Source organism: Scomber scombrus, chromosome 22 (assembly GCF_963691925.1).
Source record: "Scomber scombrus chromosome 22, fScoSco1.1, whole genome shotgun sequence".
Taxonomy (NCBI): Eukaryota; Metazoa; Chordata; class Actinopteri; order Scombriformes; family Scombridae; genus Scomber; species Scomber scombrus.
The window spans coordinates 4,373,505-4,393,295 of record NC_084991.1 but is presented as its reverse complement, the minus strand read 5'-3'; the positions used below and the strand labels follow the sequence as shown (position 1 = coordinate 4,393,295).

At 38.6% G+C, this 19,791-nt stretch overlaps 2 protein-coding genes across 5 annotated transcripts in view; both read left to right on the top strand.

Moving 5' to 3' along the window:
- Positions 1–216: 216 nt before the first annotated feature.
- asb13a.1 (ankyrin repeat and SOCS box containing 13a, tandem duplicate 1) lies at positions 217–3,239 on the top strand. 2 transcript variants are annotated; one of them, XM_062443875.1, is made up of 6 exons: positions 217–335; positions 890–1,077; positions 1,372–1,528; positions 1,604–1,738; positions 2,506–2,697; positions 2,775–3,239. In XM_062443875.1, exons 1-6 carry the CDS (start codon positions 293–295, stop codon positions 2,930–2,932), a joined length of 873 nt encoding a protein of 290 aa, XP_062299859.1. In that variant the 5' UTR covers positions 217–292; the 3' UTR covers positions 2,933–3,239. The 2 variants fall into 2 exon arrangements, with proteins under 2 accessions (XP_062299859.1, XP_062299860.1); XM_062443876.1 differs by having other exon boundaries at positions 224–335; positions 871–1,077.
- A 117-nt stretch (positions 3,240–3,356) lies between these two features.
- The window catches only part of asb13a.2 (ankyrin repeat and SOCS box containing 13a, tandem duplicate 2), a 43,611-nt gene continuing 27,176 nt past the window's right edge, over positions 3,357–19,791 (top strand). Inside the window, exons 1-7 of one of the 3 annotated variants that reach the window (XM_062443872.1) lie at positions 3,357–3,511; positions 4,761–4,948; positions 5,133–5,289; positions 5,415–5,549; positions 7,012–7,203; positions 7,764–7,918; positions 15,257–15,367. In XM_062443872.1, coding sequence (XP_062299856.1) covers positions 3,469–3,511; positions 4,761–4,948; positions 5,133–5,289; positions 5,415–5,549; positions 7,012–7,203; positions 7,764–7,891 — 843 coding nt within the window. In that variant the 5' untranslated portion in view covers positions 3,357–3,468 and the 3' untranslated portion in view covers positions 7,892–7,918; positions 15,257–15,367. Of the gene's footprint in view, positions 3,512–4,760; positions 4,949–5,132; positions 5,290–5,414; positions 5,550–7,011; positions 7,204–7,763; positions 8,819–15,256; positions 15,368–19,791 lie in introns of those variants that run through there. The other 2 variants (XM_062443874.1, XM_062443871.1) reach the window with 2 other exon arrangements.

The window sequence follows — 19,791 nt, the reverse complement described above, 5'->3', positions numbered from 1 at the left end:
TGAAAAGTCTGGCTAGTATTAGTTACACTATAAAATATACCTAATGTTTTTATATATGACTTAATGATATTCTTTTTTAAAATGTCTTATATGTGTCACTACAGCACTGAGTATCCCCTACATACCTAAACTGGGAACCTTCAAATACCACGAGATTACTTCCAGCAACACGACACCTCTCACCTGTGAACTACGACTCCCACAATCCTCCGCTGCCTTCATTCGGCGCTTGTAACGTTAGCTCATGTTTTGGCGTATTTGTAACGTCTTTAAACATCTTTACGGGTAAAATATGGAGTTGACAGCTGCACGCCGCTCGTTTCTTTGCGATACTGGTGAGCACTGTTGACATGTGATACTTTTTTTTAACGGCAGGTGTTTGTTAGTTTGATAAAAAGAAAGGCCGGGAAATCTGTTTACGTCTTACCGTATTAGCTCGTGCCCTGCCTACGTAGATATTTACATAGGAAGACACCAAACTATTGTTTTTATTAATATCACACGATAAAAGCTAATAAGCGAGTTAAATACGTGTTATATTGTTACATTTTGTTAAGGTTTGTCGAGGAAAATAAAGTGCCAGTGCACACGAATCTATTAGGGCACAAAAAGTAGTTCCTGTTATTATTACTTATTAGTTAATACAGCAACTATAACTATTCATAGTCATTTCATATTAAATTATTATTATTATTATTAAAAGCTTAAATTGATAGATATATTTAGCTTAGACTAAATGGGTTAATAAGAGTAACATTTAGATGTGTATAAAACAAATATTCAAAGGTACTTAGAGTTTTATGGAGGACATAAAAAACAGCTTCTTAAAAAAGATTTTATTTATATCAAATAAACTGAATAAAATGGCAGGTTTGTCTGTTTGTTAAAGGTTTCTGGCAAGATCGGACCGCCCTGCATGAAGCAGCGTCTCATGGCAGAGCTCTACAGCTCAGACAGCTGATAGAAAGTGGAACATCGGTCAACATGGTGACAGTGGACAACATCACTCCTCTCCATGAAGCCTGCATACAGTCTCATCCTAACTGTGCCCGGCTGCTGCTGGAAGCTGGAGCTCAGGTGGGATACACAGCCACGGCCTTACCCTCTTCACCATGTATGGAGGACAAAACCTGACTTATTTAGATGTGAAGAAATAAAAAGCTCCAATAAACTGGGGCGCCTTATCAAAAACACTGGTGGTGTTGCAATCTAATACAGAATAACTCCTACTTTTGTGAAGTTTGTGAAGCAACCTACAATCTTTGAGGTTGCCACAGATTTGGCTCAACACCTCTGACGCAGTATATGAAAAAAATAGAAAATATGTAGATCACTAAAAGTAACACTTAATCATTTCCCTGGTTCCTCCAGGTGGATGTACGGACCATCCACGGCAGCACTCCCCTCTGTAACGCCTGCTCCTCTGGCAGCCTGGAGTGTGTCAAGATGCTGTTGCAGTATGGAGCCAAAGTGAACCCGTCCCTCACAGCTCTCACTGCCTCACCGCTCCACGAGGCCTGTATACAGGGTAAAAACTTCAGCAGAGTCTAACCAGTCATATCCGCTCATTCTTCTTCAAACTGAAACTTTGTTCTCCTCTCAGGTAATGTGGAAGTCGTGAGGTTGATGATAGCCAGCGGTGCCAAGCTGGAGGCGTACGACGTCTATTTCGGTCCACCCCTTCACATCGCGTGCGCTAAAGGACGCTTGGACTGCGTCAGGGAGCTGCTAAATGCAGGTCAGCAAGAAGACTGCAGGTCAGAAAAAATGTGTTAACAAAATAAAGTATAAAACACCTCTATTTTATTATTTTTTAATTGTGGTGCACATATCTAAATGTTCCTACTTTCACCTAATCTACCTCATTTAATTTCTTATATCTCCCAAAAAGAAGAGACCTGGACTTTTTAGGGCAGTCTGTCTCTTTTCATTTGATGATTCATATTAATCATTTTTCAGAATTCACAGTTGGGTTAAAGTACTGTATCAAGAGAACAGTAACAAGTGAAGGTTACAAATTTAGGTTACACAGTTTTACAAATCTTGTGATGAGACTGTTTAGATTCAGTCTTATCTGAAGTTTTGTGGCAGTTTTATAACACACTTTCCAAAATGAACAAGCTTCTGTTCTTTTCCACCAAATCATAGAGTCTGTTCAACGAGGTTTAAACTACGGCACCCCCAATAGTGATTTCATTGTACAAGCTGTAATATGTTCAGGTGCAGCAGAATTGGATATTTCACTGGAATTTTAAATATGGTGATTCTGATTTTTCTTTTAATGTAATGTAAATGTTAATGTAATGTTAATGTACTCTTCTTGAAATGAACTTTTTTGATTACCAGCTAATATTTATACTAGAATTTAAAGTTACCAGCCAATCAGAATTTCGACAAGCCAAGTTTAAGCTTAGTCATATTATTCAAATTATTTCAATTTATTTTAGTTGTAATGGATTCATAAACCCAAACACACAAGTTTAAGTTCATGTTAATGTCCCGCAGGTGCCAATGTGAATTCAGTAAAGTTCCATGAGACAGCTTTGCACCATGCAGCACGAGTCAACATGTTGGACATGATCAAGCTGCTGATGGAGTATGGAGCCAACGTGTACGCTAGCGACAACCATGGAAGAAAGCCTGTAGAATACACCACGCCTTCATCTCCCTCTTACGTCTGCTTCAGGTTTTATGAAAGTATGTTCTGCTATTGTCAGTCCTTTTCTTATGTCAGTTTTGCTTTTGAATCATTGATAAACACTGCTTCTCGACAGGTAATCCTCTGAGCCTGCAGCAGCTTTGTAGGATCACTGTGAGGAGGATGCTGGGTACCAGAGCCTCAGAGGTCATAGGTCAGCTGGACATATCCCACCGCATCCACAACTACCTTCAGTACTGTGATCATCCCACATCACTGCAGACTGTCACATGAATGGATTTTCTACAACCTGCATGAGAGAGACTGGTCTGCTTTAAATTTTAAATATATTAAAGTCCCCCTCCACTCAAAAATATGTTTTTCTTCTTGTTCCTACAGTTGGATGTTTGACCTTCAATGTGCAGAATGATGTATGTGCAGAGTTTGTTTTCACATTCATCTGTTAAAGTTATCCACCATATTCCTTTGTTGTATGTCATGTGACTCAGGATTGATATCTTAATTGTTGCTTAAATTATGTCAGTTGTATTTGTCCTTGTATTGTAAGACATAATGGAGCCTTATTTGTCCTGAATAAACATTAATTAAAAATAAATATTAGTCATTTATTCACAGAGCATCGCTATTTGGTGTAAAACTCCTATATATAGCAAAAACTACAAGTCCCAGCATGCGTTTCGACGTCTTGGTACGTCACGTGACTCCCGCCGCGTGTAAACATTGAGAGGACGCGGTTATTTATAAACACATCGTGTCTCGCTGTTTCTGCGTTAACAGTGCTAATTATTGGCGGAGAAAAGAAGCGGAGGATGGAAACTGAAAATACTCGGCCGTACTTCTTCGGAGACATCGGTGTGTAGAAAGTATGGACGACACAGTCCGAGCTTGACCCAGTTTTGACGTGTGTGTGCGGCGGCATGACTGTCAGCTGGTAGCTAACGTGTTGTAATGTAGCTGCTAGCCTTTAACAACCGCTCTACTGTCAATTCAAATTAGCTTCTAATACGAAAGTCGTTTCTCTGCTACTGTAGAAGAGGTTTACACATAGCTTTTAATATACTGTATTGAAAATAATGTCATGTTGTGTTATGTCTTTACAGTCTGTTTATAGTCTGTATTGTATCAGAGTGTCAACAGTACATAGTACAGTGTGCCATGACTTTAAAGGACAGATGCACTGTTTTTTAAGTCTGTCTTAAACTAACAGTCAGGAGGCTAAATAAACACTGAAACATGTTTTTCTTGCTGTAATCATTCCTCCTGTTCATACTGACCATTAGATCCCTTCATGATGCACTTACAATGGAAGTGATGGAGGACTAAATCCACAGTCCTCCTTCTGTGTAAAAACAAATATTTAAAAGTTGATCTGAGGCTAATATGAAGCTTCAGATTTCCAAATGACGCAAATCAAGTCTTCTATGTTTAGACGTTACAGTGTTTTTAGTGCCAAAGTCCCTCTTTTTGTTACTATACTTCCAACACAGCTCAACAGGGAAACACAAAGAGGGAATTTGATGCTAAAAAGACTGTAAATGTGTCAGATATCACTTGATATGAATAACTCAGACTGATGAAGACTCATATAAGCTTCACATCTACTTTTTAAATGTCTGTGTGGACACACTGTGGATTTTGTCCTCCATCACTTTACATTGAAAGCACATTTGAAGGAGATCTTTTAATAGTCAGTATGAACAGGAGGAATGATTACAGCAAATAGAACCTCTTTCACTGTTAATATGGACAGCTGACTGTTGTTATAAAACATACTTGAAAAACTGTGAACCTTTAATATATGTCCTTTAATATAAATTGTGTTCTTAAATTAAACTTGGACAACCTTTGATAGAAATAACATTTGTTTTTGCTGTCACCTCAACACTTTTACACCATAGTTATATGCCACCACTGGTAAAGGCAACAATAGTAATGCCAGTAACTTATACTGTATCTCTTAATATAACAGTATCATACATTAAATGCAAGTTGGTGGCATAAAAGAAAAGCATTTTAAAGACTCCAAATAACAACAGTTACAGTTGTCCCATCTCTACACATATTGTGGTGTCTGTGCAGTATCTGACGTTTCCCCCTGCAGGCTGCTGGTCAGAGAGAACAGAGGTCCACAAAGCAGCATCTCTCGGGCAGGTCTCCAGGCTGCAGGATCTCATCCAGAGCGGAGCTTCAGTCAACATCGTGGCAGTTGACTCCGTCACACCGCTACATGAGGCCTGCGTCCGTGGACAGGCCCAGTGTGTCCAGCTGCTGCTGGAAGCTGGAGCCCAGGTGAGCCATTTCATTCATTACACATACTTAACCGTTCAACTCAGAACCATGACGCTCTGATTATATGTCAGTGAACACAGAAGAATTATGTCAAACAAACAAAAATGTTAGTAAAAGAAAAGGAAGAAGGGTTTTTAGACACATTTAGTGAATAAGGAGAGGAACTACTTTTTTTGGCTCTCAGGTGGATGCGCGGAACGTGGATGGCAGCACCCCGCTGTGTGAGGCCTGTTCAGCAGGTAGTTTAGAATGTGTGAAGATTTTGCTGGAACATGGCGCCAAAGCCAACCCTGCCCTCACCTCCCGTACAGCCTCCCCCCTCCATGAGGCCTGCATGGGAGGTGAGTGCCTCAACTCACTTCACCTGCATTTTGTTTTCTTTTACCCAACTTTTTAAGCTGGGTGAGAAAACGTCTTTATTAAGTTGTTTTATTAGTAGTAAATAATAATAATGATCTCTTCTCAGGAAACTCAGACTGTGTGAAGCTGCTGATTGAACAGGGTGCTGGTCTGGAGGCGTATGACCTTTACTATGGGACCCCGCTGCATGTGGCGTGTGCTAACAAACACACAGACTGTGTTAAAGTGCTGCTAAATGCAGGTGAGTGTCGGTGTGAAACAGGATGGAGAAGTAGTACCATCAACCTGCATGTCAGTTGGTAATTACATACACTCTTCTGCTGACCTTTTAACTAATCATAGCATGTGATATAAGACTTATTAGAGCTGAAACTATAAATCAGTGAGTCAGAAATTTAATCTGCAGCACATTTAGTTATCAAGTAATTTAATTTAACATGTGAAAACAGCAAACATGTACTAATGTGAGGATTTGTTGCTTATCTCTGTTTTTACATAATAATAATTATACTAATATGAATACTACTACTACTAATAATAATAATAATGATAATACGCTTTATTTATACAGCACTTTTCAAAATCCAAGTGCTTTGCAAGGTAGAAAAATACAAAAATCATAAAATAATTGTGTGCACTGTTGGTCAGACAAAACCACACATTTAAAATGTCATTTTGGCTCTGGAAAACTTGTGCTTGACATTTTCCACTATTTTGGACATTTTATATGCTAAACTAGTCGTCACGTTATTAGAAAAATAATCTGTAGATCCATTTATAATGAAAAAGGATTATTTGGTTATTTGCAGCTCCACTTTCAAGTAGTGGTTGATTTAAGTCTTGTATACACTGTGAAAATGGACCTGCAGTAACTTTGAGACTTCTACAAAGTGTTTGTCACTTTTTCACTTTTTCTTCTTTTTTAGTCATATTATAACAGCACAGTGATTGAGCTGTAAGTAGTAACCATTTGAAAACTGTCCCATGTTGGTTCATTTCACAGTAACACTTTTTTAGATTTCCAAACAGTTTTTATCATGCCAGAATCAAGCAAATTGATACTTTTTATTATGGCCATGTTTTTCTTATCAGATGTTACAGCAGACTTGGTGAATATTATTTCAGTAGCCAGCTCTTAAAAGTTAGACGTTAGAACCTCTTTACTGCTACATTTTCTTTAGAAACATTTGTCATATAGAAACATTGTACAATAACGTAATTATCAACATCATCATGTCTATACATGGACATTACCTTGATCATTTTTTTGACCTCAGTATCATTACACTTCACATTAGCAGCTAAGAGACTATTCATGTCACATTGGTTAAACAAGTAGTGTCCTCCATTCCTCACTGTGTACGTCCTGAGTGGAGACTGTAGAAGAATTAAAGGTATGTGTAGCGCCCACTCTCCAATCCCCCCCCCCACCCCCTTACATTATTATGCTATTATATTATCATTATATCAGTGGTATAAAATTATTTTCAAATGACAATAATATTGTTTATTGTGTTTATTTCTGAGAGACAATATATCGTCCAACAAAAGTAGGTATCGTGACAGGTCTAGAAACATATACAGGCTTCAGAACACTTGTAATTTATAAAGTCAGTCTAAAATGATATGTAGTCCTTGAAAAAAGGCTGACATAACATGAAGATGATTTGTAGTGTAATACCTAAAGATTGTTTTCCTTCTAGGTGCTAAAGTGAACGCTGCCAGGCTGCACGACACTCCGCTGCACCACGCCGCTAAAAGCATGCTAGTGGACATGATCGAGATACTGGTGGAGTTCGGAGCCAACATTTACGCCAGAGATCAACACAACAAAAAACCGGTGGACCACACCACTCTGGGCTCTCCGTCTGCAACCTACCTACAATCTTATGAAGGTACATTTCACAGAAGTCTAAAAAAAAAACATCATAAACGGTGTAGTGCTGACCTACAGCCAGCAGATGGCATGCGAGGATCATTTTTCACTTCCAGGAAATCTCAGACATGACACCTGTTGTTGATGATGGTGATGCTCTAATACACAGTTTGTCACATATAGTAACTGGATGATTTACACCTCTTGACTTCATTGACAGATCTTTATTTAGTAACAGTGCTAAACAAGGACTGTAGAAGAGTTTTTAGACTTTAAATAGTAGCAGATTTAGGTAGAAAACAGTTCAAACTTTCCCAAAATGCCATATATACAGTAAAATAATTCTTATTGTATCATTCAGCAGAGTTCACTGAAACTAAGTGCTAAGTGCAGTTTTTGCTTAAGTGGTTGAAAGAAACTAATACGGCAGAACCTGTTTTAGTTTCTTAACCAAATGGCAAAAATCGTCACTTTGCTTCTTCTTGTCAACACAAAATATCTTCTTTTTGCATCCTGGAACATAAATATCCATAAACTCGTTTACTCTTTTTTTTTTTTTTTTTTTTTATCTGTCTGTAGTCACTCCCATGAGTCTGCAGCAGCTCAGCAGGCTGGCTGTGAGGAAGAAGCTGGGCACCGGTGCTCTGAAGGACATAGGTCAACTGGATATACCAAAACTCCTCATCAGTTACCTCTGCTATCAGTGAGCGGGAAGAGCCTCCAGGAGGAGCTGGGTGAGCGCTCACAGAGAGACTGGAAACTCGCTGCGCTGCCGCACAAATTCTGCAAAGGTGCCGTTAGGTTTTTATAAGAGTAGACAGATAGTTTAGTTAAATTCACCTGCTTCTTAAATTACTGCACCTTAAGAGTCAAGACATCTGCCAAAACGAAATAACTTCAACTAGGTTTAAATATTACTATCATTAAAAGTTATTAGAACAAGCAATTTCCATTTACCAGAACTGGAATACTTGTGTCGGTAAAGGCACAGTTCAGTCCAGTGTATGCCAGGATCAGACTGTAAGATATCAGTCCAGTAATGCTGAGGTGTCTCGAGAACAAGCCAAGAGTTCATTTTTTATGGAGTGTTTTGAACAATGTTTCACCACACATTAAAAAAGCCAACATTAGATGAAGCAATAAACCTCAAAATCACATTTTTTAAACTCCTGTTAAATATGCAGCACGTCAGACCTCATGACCCACACTTGCTGGTCTCATTTTAGCCCCTGTAGTGTGTCAACTGACGAGTCTCTCAGAACTTTTTTTCTGTTACCTTAATCCTACAGGAGTACACACACAACCATAAGCATAGAGAAGTGAAAGAAGGTTGTTGTTGTTGTTGTTAAGGTCTCCTACATTTATTATTAAGTTGTAAAGATTTGACTTTATGACACCTCATCTGACAGTGAGCGTGTTAAGGGTCACAGGTATCATGTGGTCTGATCCTGGCATTTATTAAGTAGACTTTACCCTGGATTCTGATTCTGCACGTGCACAAGTCAAACTGAACAAAATGCAAACAAACAAACAACTGGGAAACAAACATATCTTTAATGTAACAAGTAACACCACTTGCACTTTTTAATCTCTCATTAGATTTCAAACTACTCTCAACTTTGATAATTGCATTGTGAGATGTACTATAAACTGTAATATATTACTGTAAAAATGAATTGATAATTACAGTTTTACAGCATGCGTGTAGTAATCCTAGACGGATGCGGACACTTACGTCGACCTGCCGACAGGAAATGATGAATCAAAACTTTACACACAAAATCCAAACCTGTCTCCTCCAGAAGAAAGCTGTACTCACCACTCGGCTGGTTTCCATTGCTATAAACCATCCTGGTCGCTGGCACAGGTTGGTAAACACAGTGTGAGATGGAGATGGTTTTAGTAACCTGCTGATGCCAATGGAACCACCAGTATGTAATCTGAACTATAAATCGCTGCTAAAAGCCTTAAATAGCATTCAACACTGTGTTCTAGTTAAATAAACAACTGTAACTTCAGAACAGAAGACGTAACGTTAATAATTGTCATTGGGTGTGAATTTTGTGGACAAATGACAGAGCTCAGGGAGGGGGAAGAGCACAAATGGTTTTTGGCAATGTCAGGGTTTTTTTTGTCTGCTAAAGGTTGCTGGATTGATTTGCCAGAAAAATGCAAGCAAGGCATTAAAGCGACAGGTCTACGGTAAACGCTGAGTAGCAGCTAAAATGTGAAATGAGACATCGCAACATTCCGGGCATTACTTATGGAATGAAGACAAGAGCAACATCCACAGGAATACCAGGCAGTGTTGTTGTCACGGTGACACTCCGCAGATGCCGCCTCGCTTCATCTCAAGATTCCTACGATTGGAACCCTGCGCCTGACGACCGCCTTTGTTTGATACAGACGGCGAAGTTTGAAGGAGACCGTCTGTCTATTTATAGGCCGGTGGCTGTTGCTCCACTAAATCTGCCTATAGAGACGACCCAGATGCAGCTCGGAGAGGTCTCGGTATTTTTAGCAAGACGCTGTTTATGAATTCCATAAAGTGCTTCAGATTGCTTTATTGGCTCTCTCGTCTAGGTTGGCATGACCTGTTTGTGAGGTTTCATAACTCGCATTTATTGAATCGGGGATAACATCTGCTTTGTCATTCTTTTATGCATGCTTGTTTGAAAAGTTTTGTACTAGAAGTCCAGTTGTGATATGTTTGTTTCTGCCAGGATCAAACACATAAATCAATCGATCGGAACAGACAGCAACGCACATTCTGTCTTTTGCCCTGAACTTTAGCTTCAGGACACCGTGTTCGTATTGAAGCAACATCACTTCATCAATAACTGAGAAGCTCTGGTACTGCTCTGTTTAAACTCATTGAGTTTGGATACTGACACTTCTTCACAATCAGGAAGTGACAAATTCAAACTTAAAGGACAGGAACTTTGCGTTAGGAAGCAGATCTTAATCAACGCATTATCATTAGAGCTTGACTGATACTGGATTTATAGGTTTGGGTTTTTTTACACAAATAATGAAAGACCCGGTTATAAGTTATATAACCGGTGATAAACTGAGCTCTCTACTGGACAAACTATGACATGGAGACACTGTTTCAGAGTGACCTCAAAGACATCTTTCACATCTACTAACATTTCTTGCTACTTATTGATCAACACATATTGGAACATGTATTAGTGTTTTATCTTCCATAAGATAATATCAGATGATTCATCTGTTTAAATCCAATTATTATTACACCATATACAGTTGACAGATGAATTCGTACAGTTGATTGAGGTCACAGGTATACTCACTTTGGCTTCAGTGGTCACAAGTATACTCAATGTTTCAGTGGTCACAGGTTGTACTTTGAGGCCCGTATCTTCAATTTAGTCCAACACTTCACCCTAAAAATACTCAGTTTTGTTACATACTGTATATCTGGGTTATCGTAATTCTGAGTTTCTCATAGCAATCTCATCAACATCCAAGTCTAAATCACAACTCGGATGTTTCTGAAAACTCTGATATATATTCCGCTTGGTGCTTCATAACATAGAAGTGCCTCAAAGTCAAGCAAAGTCCATCGTTACACGAGATTATACTGGACTTTACTGGATGTGCTGGTATACTATCAGTGCACAGTATTTATAACCTTTACTTGGCCAACTCTATAATCATACAACTGTTCTGAAATGTCCCGTGACTTGTGTGAATCTTTCCCATCTCCACCATCAATCCTGTATGATGACAGCTCAACATTATGGGGATTTTTGTACATCTGACACCAATTTAGATACAAGACGATTCAGCAAAATCTCTGATTACGTTCACTGATGTGTTTTTTTTTTACATCCAAAAAAACCTCTTTCTTGAATGATACCTTTCTTGTCCATAAAAAGCTGAGCTCTCATGTCTTCTAGATCTTTTTTCCTTTTCAGTATAAGGTATAAAACACAGTCACACACGTGTAGTTTACTGATGTCATTCTCCAGGATTTTTGGGTGTTGCACCATCACCATTTCCAAACGTTTTTCCTTCTATGCGGAGCTGCCAGCAGGCACAGTTACCTCTCTCTGCTTTAAAGAACAAGAGGTCTCCTGTCTGCTTTCGTGGAGGCCTGCACCTGTGTGTTTACTGTTTGTCTGACAACTCTGTACAAAGCATTCAAAAGTAATATTCCGGGATTTCAGACCCTCGTCCAAATCTCTCGGTTTACTCCCCTCGTTTGACACTTGCCCCGAACGTGCCCAAGCTCCTTGATTCCAGCCTGAATATGGAGCTTGTCTGCTTCACACCATAAAGATGCCAAACTGTTGCAGCTTGATCAATCGAAATATAAATTCCTCAAAAATAATCGTCCATCATTACAAGATATTTGGACTATTCACGATGGAAAACAGCTTTGTTCATCATAATCTTAGCCTGTAAATAATCTTGAAGCACAGATCTCTGGTCTTTTACAGTACTTCCTAACATGGAGCGTTCCCCTTTAAGTCTTGCTAAAATATCTGACCCTGATACAGATGGGGCTTCTACTTGTGGCTTAAAATAACTATCACAAAACGTGGTTGGTTTCAAAGCACTTTAAGCTTGCAGAGGAGAGGAGGGCAGGCATGCAGGGAATGTTCAAGTTATCTAAGATGAAAAATGGTCCTTGCTCCAAAATAGGAATGTTGAACTTTGGGTTGAACAACAGAGTGGTTGGTTTGTTGTCAAAGGTTCTTCTTGGTAAACGGCACTGGCAGTACTTTCAGTAAATGTGTTGTCTTATTAATTTAAGTAAATCCTGATTTACTCACTAAACACTGATTTACCTGTTGAAGGTGCTACAAAAAAACTGATGAATCTATTATAATAAATATTTATCTTATTAAACTGTACAGAACTGTTGCTCTGACTGTGATGAATAAATTATGCTGATGATGTGTTTGTTTTCTTTAAACTCTAATAGATGATACTGAATGATGGCTGAGTTTTGCCTGTTTACTCGTCATTTTGGGGTCAGTGGGTTTCACGACATTATACATGGCACAGTGTTCAGTTTAATTGCTTTTAAGATCATTTTTTAGCCTATTTAACTATTAGGAGGCTGAAATAAGTTGTTTTTTGTCATTTTGTTTTAAGTATTAAAGCATGTATGTGATTTAACTGTTAAAATATGTCACTGTCAGGTAACTTGAATTGCCTCTTGAGCTCCTGGTTTGTTTCAAAAATTGAGTACAACACCTAAAGTAACAGATTATATCGTGGACATAAGCTCAAGTCAAAAAGTCTGATTGACTTTCATGAGTATTCATGTTTCAAATAAATGTTTTGTCAGCTAAAATGGTGCTAATTTACCAGAGTTCAATCACGACTATGGGTCGAAGCACGTACAGCATATCCAAGCATAAGCTGAGTTGCACTCATTGCCCACTAGGCTGTGCTATAGAAAAGGAAATAACGTGTAAACCATTCATTACTAGTGAGCCAGCAACAAAATGCTTTGCACAAATCAACATGTGTTCAGGCCCAGAAGGCAAAGAGAAAAACAGAAAACAAGCTTCTGTAACTGTGGTCACTCTCCCAACTTGTGGCTAATGAATGTGCTCCTGCTGATTTACATGCATCTGTCAGGAAACACAGCTCTCTCTGTCTCATGAGAAAATAGATCTTCCTTATTACACTGTAAACTGAAGAGGGGGGGGGGGGGGGGGTTCATATTGTGGCAGTAATGGAGAGGAAAGGAAAGAAGAGGGCAGATTGGGAGTGTAGATTGTGGATTTGAGGCGCTAAGCAGACAGGAACTGGGAGGCTTTTGTTTGAGAACCAGAGATAAACAAAGAGCTGGATGCTGTGATGGTCCAATGCTATGCTGCTGCCCCCCCCTCACCCCACCCCTTAGACGCTGCAGCTTGAAAATCACCACCATGAAATGAGCTACAGATGTGAGACGCTGCACACCAGACTGAATCAGTGGTTTTCATAGAGACGCATAAACACAAGATACACTTAGCGCCAAAAAAAGTTCCTACTGTACACTTGCCTTGTATTGCACACTATATTTACAGCACGGAGTCACATGACACACTTTTACACAGTAAGGTGAGTGAGTGTCATCGTGAGTGCCTTGTAGTTAAGGTCTGGAAAGATCATGTTAAGATGTTAGGATCAGCATTTGCAGCAGATGTTGAACTGAAGCTAGAGCAGCATCTTAACTCAATATAAATACATCTGCAGTAAACAGTAAAAAGGCCAGAGTGTTATCATACCAGTATTGTGTTAAACTGCTTTGTCATGACTTAGGTTAAAGGGTATGGGAGTCACAATGCAAATAACATGATGACAGCTACAGAAAGACCTGACGTTAAATTATTAAAAACCTTTTTAGTAATTATTTATTCACTTATACTTACAGACAGAAATGTATCCAAAATTGAAAAAAAAGTGGAGTTGGTCACCCTGGCTGAAAGGAAACATTTATTATTTTGGGAAACATGTTTATTTGCCTTCTGTCTGAGAGTGAGATGAGAACTCTCGGACTAGTCTGATGCCTGTGTGTTAAAGGACCAGTGTGTAGGATTTACTGGCATTTAGCGGTGAGGTTGCAGATTCCAACAAACTGAATACCCACCTTCCACAACACCGAAAAACCCCAAACAAAAACACTATGTAGATCTAAAGGGCTCATTCTCACGATTCTTATTTTCAGTTGATTAAACGCTAATTAAAACACACTTAGGAATATTATCTTCCATTTCTGACGACTCTGTTCTGTTAGATGCCACTACACACATTTCTACACGCTGCACCTTTAAATCCAGAGTCAGTTAGCCTAGCTTAGCATAAAGCCTGGAGGCAAGGGTAAACAACTAGCTTCCAAAGTTGCCTACCTGCACCTTTAAGTTCAGGGGTTAACACATTATATCTCATTTGTGTAATCCATACATGAACAAAAAAAGCAAGTTGTGATTTGATGGCTATTTTGACCAAATGCTAATGTGTAGCATCTCTGACTTTAGCCTGGTACAGCTGTTGGTGTCTGTACAGGCATAGTGGTACCAAATCTGCAACCCCACTGTGGAAGAAATGCTACTAGCACATAACTGCAAAATTGTTTGAACTTTAGACAGACTTCATACTAAGCTAGGCTCATAAATGTGTCCCTGTACTTAATGCACTGACATGAAATTGATACAGGTGTTCTCATCTCACAGACAAAGAAAGCAAATAGTGTATTTCCCAAAATTTTGAACTATTCCTTTGAAAACAGCTAAGATGTCTGATCTGTTATTTTTTCTGTAATTCTTTAGTACAATTCAGTCTAAAGGTCAATATTATGTAATATGATTCCTGAAGAACTCCTTTGAAAATAGATAGTACTCATTGTTGTGTTGTTGCCAGCCTTCTCCTTCCTCTGGATGCTTGCAGGATTCCCATGTCAGCCTTACTTTGTAGCATTTTAAAGTCCTGAATTATGTTGTTATTCTTGTGGGCGAAGCGTGGTGAATTGACGTATTGAAAATATTTATATGGAGCTCAAACTAGTCTGGACTATCTATCATTTTCTATCAACACATCCCACAAACCAGTGAGTACAGAGCAAAAAAATACAGCACATATCCAGGAAACGTTCATATAGTAAATTATAACTTGAAGAAAACACACCAAAGATGTTGGGGGGTGGGGTGGGGGGAATGATTTAGAAGATTAACACTTTAATTATGACTGTCCTGTATCCGGAAAATTAGAGACTTCTTTTAGTGGCTTCTTGCCTCAGTTAATTGTTTTCAGCAGGAGTCTGGAGGTCCCCAGTCAGTCTGCTCCCACACTTCCAGTAAGAGACTGCTTTGGTCTCAGAAAATAATATTCACGTGTGTCTGGATGTTAACGCCCGGGGTCACCCACTCGCACGCATACAAAAGGGATACTTCAAAAGCCACTGGATGACCAAGCCATCTGGATGTATTTTCTGAAGCAGGGAGTCCCCCAAAACAGAGTTGCTCGATTCAAATATTGTCGTCTAGTGCGAATGAAGTCAGCAGAGTTTCCTTCCCAGACGCTTTCCCTTGTCTGCCTGTGTTTTTCAGCTGTTGTGACGCATGCCTGCTCAGCAGTAGCCGACTGGCCAGCGCTCTCTCCCTCAGTGTTCCAGGGAAGTTCAAGATGGTCTGGCATGCGGCAAGGACTGGCTGCCTTTCCGCAGCTCTGTGGAATAGTATTTGTTATTAATTTTTTTTATGAGGAAGTGAATAACCACAATTCCTCTGCTTTCACCAGAGCTTGAGCAATGCATTTTAGAGTGTTTTTAAATGTCAGTTCTTAGTGTAGTGGGACACATAAAAGATTGTTTCTTTCCGTACCTAGACTGGACCCTGTTTAGACCTAGGATACAATATAATAATATATGATAGTAGTAATAATAGTAGTACACATACTGTATGTCTGAGATGAACACTTGGCATACATATACAAATCCATACCTTGAAAGTGTACACATTTGTATTTAGGTTGGACTGGCCACGTAATAGGGCTCTATTAACCCAAATATCTGTCTCTGACTGACTGATTGTAAATGTTGAGGCCAGAAAGATGAATTGTCATAAGTGTGGTTAGGGTTAGGCTTAAGGTAAAGGTTAGGTTTATGGTTAAGGTTAGTATACAAATCTCTTGATAGTTTCACATATTGTCCCTCCGGCCTATCCAATCTAGCACCATCTCTGATTGACTGACTGACTGAGTGATGAAGTTCCACCATTTGTCAGCCCTGTGTTGGAGTTTTCTCATTGGCCGTTGCTCTTTCAAAATGAATTGGCACTGCCATATAACCGCCAGTGTATGATTATATCCCACCCCAAAACAGTACAATGAGCTGAACCATAGCCTGTAGAAAAGCATTGATGTGGTGTCTGTGACATTTTTGGATGTCCTCATTCCTGCTAACAACAGACAGCTTGTGTAACAGTTTTACACATTGATTTAATTTTCTCTTCCAAATGTATTGTTTGTAACATGGGGCTTTGTTTAAAACCTGCCTGATTGTCTGACTGCTTGCATTTCTTGCCCAGTTGGGCCTACTTTAAGATCTCAGCAGTTCCTTTTGTGGATATAATGTTGTCACAACCCATACAATCAACGGCTAGATCTACAAGAATAAAATCCAAGTTGTATTTAACTGTAGTTTTCCATTAATGTTTCCTTAATAGAGCAATTATAGGTATAGTGGTGTGTATTAAAAGCCCCTTTAGATGCTCTGTAGCCACTAAAAAGACCTAAAAGCTGCTTGGTGCATATACAGTCCAATGTGTTGAACACTGTTCAGCTCCAAAATCAGAGCAATAGCAGTTACACACCTTACTTAAAGAGTCAAGCACTGGCCTTTTAATTCCCCCGTCCAGATCTACTGGTGTCTGTCCAGGGATCAAACCGGCAACCTTCTCGTCACAAGACCGCTTGTACTTGGCATCTTCTTTTTCGTATATGCATTTCTGCAATGTAACTTGACAGGAAAGTCCTTGAACTCATTCTTCAGTAGATAAACAGGGTTACCAATAAGATCTGGGCAAATGTACCATCAAAACATTGAGGAAGTAGCAGCAGAGAACATACTCTGCCTAAATGTTTGCCGGCTGTCACGCTGCTTCAACTGTCAAACTTGTGAAGATGACATACCTGAAGGTGAACTTTATGCCCCTTTAGCATCCAGCACTGACAAATAAAGAGGCAAATCATTCTGAACAGACTGCATAACCTCTGCCTGCTTGCACTTAGTGCTCTACTGTGCAGCTCCCTTTGTAGCACATCAAAACCAAATACTCATGTCGCTGAAGGCAAGTTGGTTGTATAACTAACCTGAGTGACTGTTACAAAACCCATGGCGTGAAATCAGAACAAGACAAATGGCTCACAATCAAAAGTCAAAGAATATAACTGAAATGTGCTGCAATGTTTCCATGGTATTGTTTTGTTATCATGCATTTAACGGTTCCAAGAACGGAAATGAACTGCATCAACAACAAGCTTAAGTTCAGATATGAGTCTGCCAATATGCTCCTGATGGGCTCATACTTGTCTATGTTGAGGTCATAAACACAAATCAACTAACATTAAACCAGCGGTTACTAACCTGTTTTGTCTGACATACAGCCACAGTCCTGTCAGATGTACAAGCACACCCTCATCAACACAACTGTGACTGACCTGTTTGTTTGTTTTGTGTGGATGAAGCCAAATCATCACTTAAACTGTGAACCGAATCTACCTTCGGGTACAAATAAACTTACCTTAACCTTAACCTATCTGTCACCATCCAAATGCCCTCAGTTGATTTTGAACTGGATGCTATATATCACTAGTAATTATGTAATAGTAGATTTTTAAAAAGTTTGAGCTTTCAGTGCTAAAATTTGTTCCAATTACATTTGCTAAGTCATCTATTTCACCTGTTGACACGTGCTTTTAGCTATTTCACAATTTGTCCATTACTGTGTAATTAACCCATCTATTTTAACCCTTTATCTGTTAGGCTACTGTTAGCATTATGCATTATTAGCATATTTTTCATTACTTTGGCTAACAATTTCAATCATTTCTCCATTATTTCTAGCCAGCTATTTTAACCATTTAAGCTATTTTACCTATTCATTCTTTACTTTTAGCTAACTATTTGTCCATTACTTTTAGCTAACTATTTTAACCATTTATCTATATCTGTTAGCTAACTGTTTTAACTATTTGTCCATTACTTTTAGCTAACTATTTTAACCATTTCTCCATTACTTTTAGCTAACTATTTTAACCATTTATCTATATCTGTTAGCTAACTGTTTTAACCATTTCTCCATTACTTTTAGCTAACTATTTTAACCATTTATCTATATCTTTTAGCTAACTGTTTTAACTATTTGTCCATTACTTTTAGCTAACTATTTTAACCATTTATCTATATCTGTTAGCTAACTGTTTTAACTATTTGTCCATTACTTTTAGCTAACTATTTTAACCATTTCTCCATTACTTTTAGCTAACTATTTTAACCATTTCTCCATTACTTTTAGCTAATTATTTTAACCATTTCTCCATTACTTTTAGCTAATTATTTTAACCATTTATCCATTCCTGTCAACTAACTATTTTAACCATTTATCTATAACTGTTAGCTAACTGTTTTAACCATATATCTATTACTTTAAGCTAAATATTTGAACTGTTCATCAAATACTTAGCTAGCTGTTTAGCCATCTCTACTTTGCTGACTAGTTTTCACACACTCTTAATCAAAGCTTGTAGTGTCCAGATGTTACAGCTGACTATGTTAAAACTGACTCGATGTGTGATGTTTAATCATATCCTAATTTCTATTTCTTCCAAGTAGCTCAGCTAATCTTTCCATGCTATTAAAGTACTTTTTAGGGTAAAATATCCCAGTAAAAGTTTGGAGTCATTGCGATGAAGTACTGAAATTAGTTCTTCCTTCTTCTTGAGTGTTGCATGTGTACGTATTTCATAACCTCCAACAGCACTTCCAGGCAGCGCTGTACTATCTGTCCGTACTGGATGATGGAAGGTCATTCTTCTGTCTGAAAAACAAACGTTGAGTACAGAATGTGCTGCAGGTAATGTGGCCTTCTCTCTGTGACAGTCATTAATTAGACCTTTCACGCCACAGCGATGGCACGCAGGGATTGTAATAGAGACCTAGAATGTTGTAACACTACTCACCAGGAAAAAAAAGTATGTTAGTAGCGTAGTGGGAGAGGCAGAGAGGAGGAGCGGAGTGTTCAGGTTGTAAATGTCTTGGCTGGGGCGCAGCATATTCATTAACTTACATAAGATCGTGTTTATTGCTCGTGACACTGTTTCTGATTGGTTAGATGTGTGTGTTGAGACATTTAAAACATTGTTTTGGTAAATAGTTTGATTAATGTCCTAAACCAGAACTCCAGGAACTTTGGGTTACCTAACTGGTTGGCAACGTCCCATCATAAACCATTTCCATCCCTGATAGAAACACCAGTTTATCAGAGCTGGGAGTCAGCTGATTCATGCGAACCCTTTCAGTAAGTTAGATGTAGTAATTTTTTAGTGCTTCCTTAATGCAATAGCGTCAGTATATATTAAAGCTGCGATGATTAGTTGATTAACCAACTGACCTGTTCTAAATTAATCTGCAAATGTTTTGAAAATGGATGATTTGTTTCAGTCAACACAAAAATGCAGATCTGTCTCAACATTCTAGCTTCTTACATGTGCACATTTTCTGCTTTTCATTATCTTGTGTGATACTAAAAAGATGTACTGTTGGTGAATATATCACCTTCAGCAAAATGCTAACCTAAAATACATGAAAAATAATCAGTCCAATTTTTAAAATTTCATTTAAAATGTTGTGATCACCAATTCCAGTAATCTGTACTGTGTTGGGTTGGAGGCAGGATGAGCAATCAGCCTAAAGCTAAAGATGGTTTAGAAGTTTTTAGTGTTCTGTAGATTTCAACTACGGATAAATCCAATGAGGAAAATGTGTATCTAACTATAATTAAATCACCTTGAAAAAAGAATAATGGATCACAGGATCTCAAAAGCCAGCTTAGTTTGTTGTTGTCTAACATTATCAGGTCCTGTT

Bases quoted from the DNA above. Each gene is read 5' to 3' on its own strand.
- asb13a.1 (XM_062443875.1), top strand. From the start codon at position 293: ATGGAGTTGACAGCTGCACGCCGCTCGTTTCTTTGCGATACTG. The intron at 1,739-2,505 runs GTCAGCAAGAAG...AATGTCCCGCAG, and splicing joins CAGGGAGCTGCTAAATGCAG to GTGCCAATGTGAATTCAGTA. The intron at 2,698-2,774 runs GTATGTTCTGCT...GCTTCTCGACAG, and splicing joins CTGCTTCAGGTTTTATGAAA to GTAATCCTCTGAGCCTGCAG.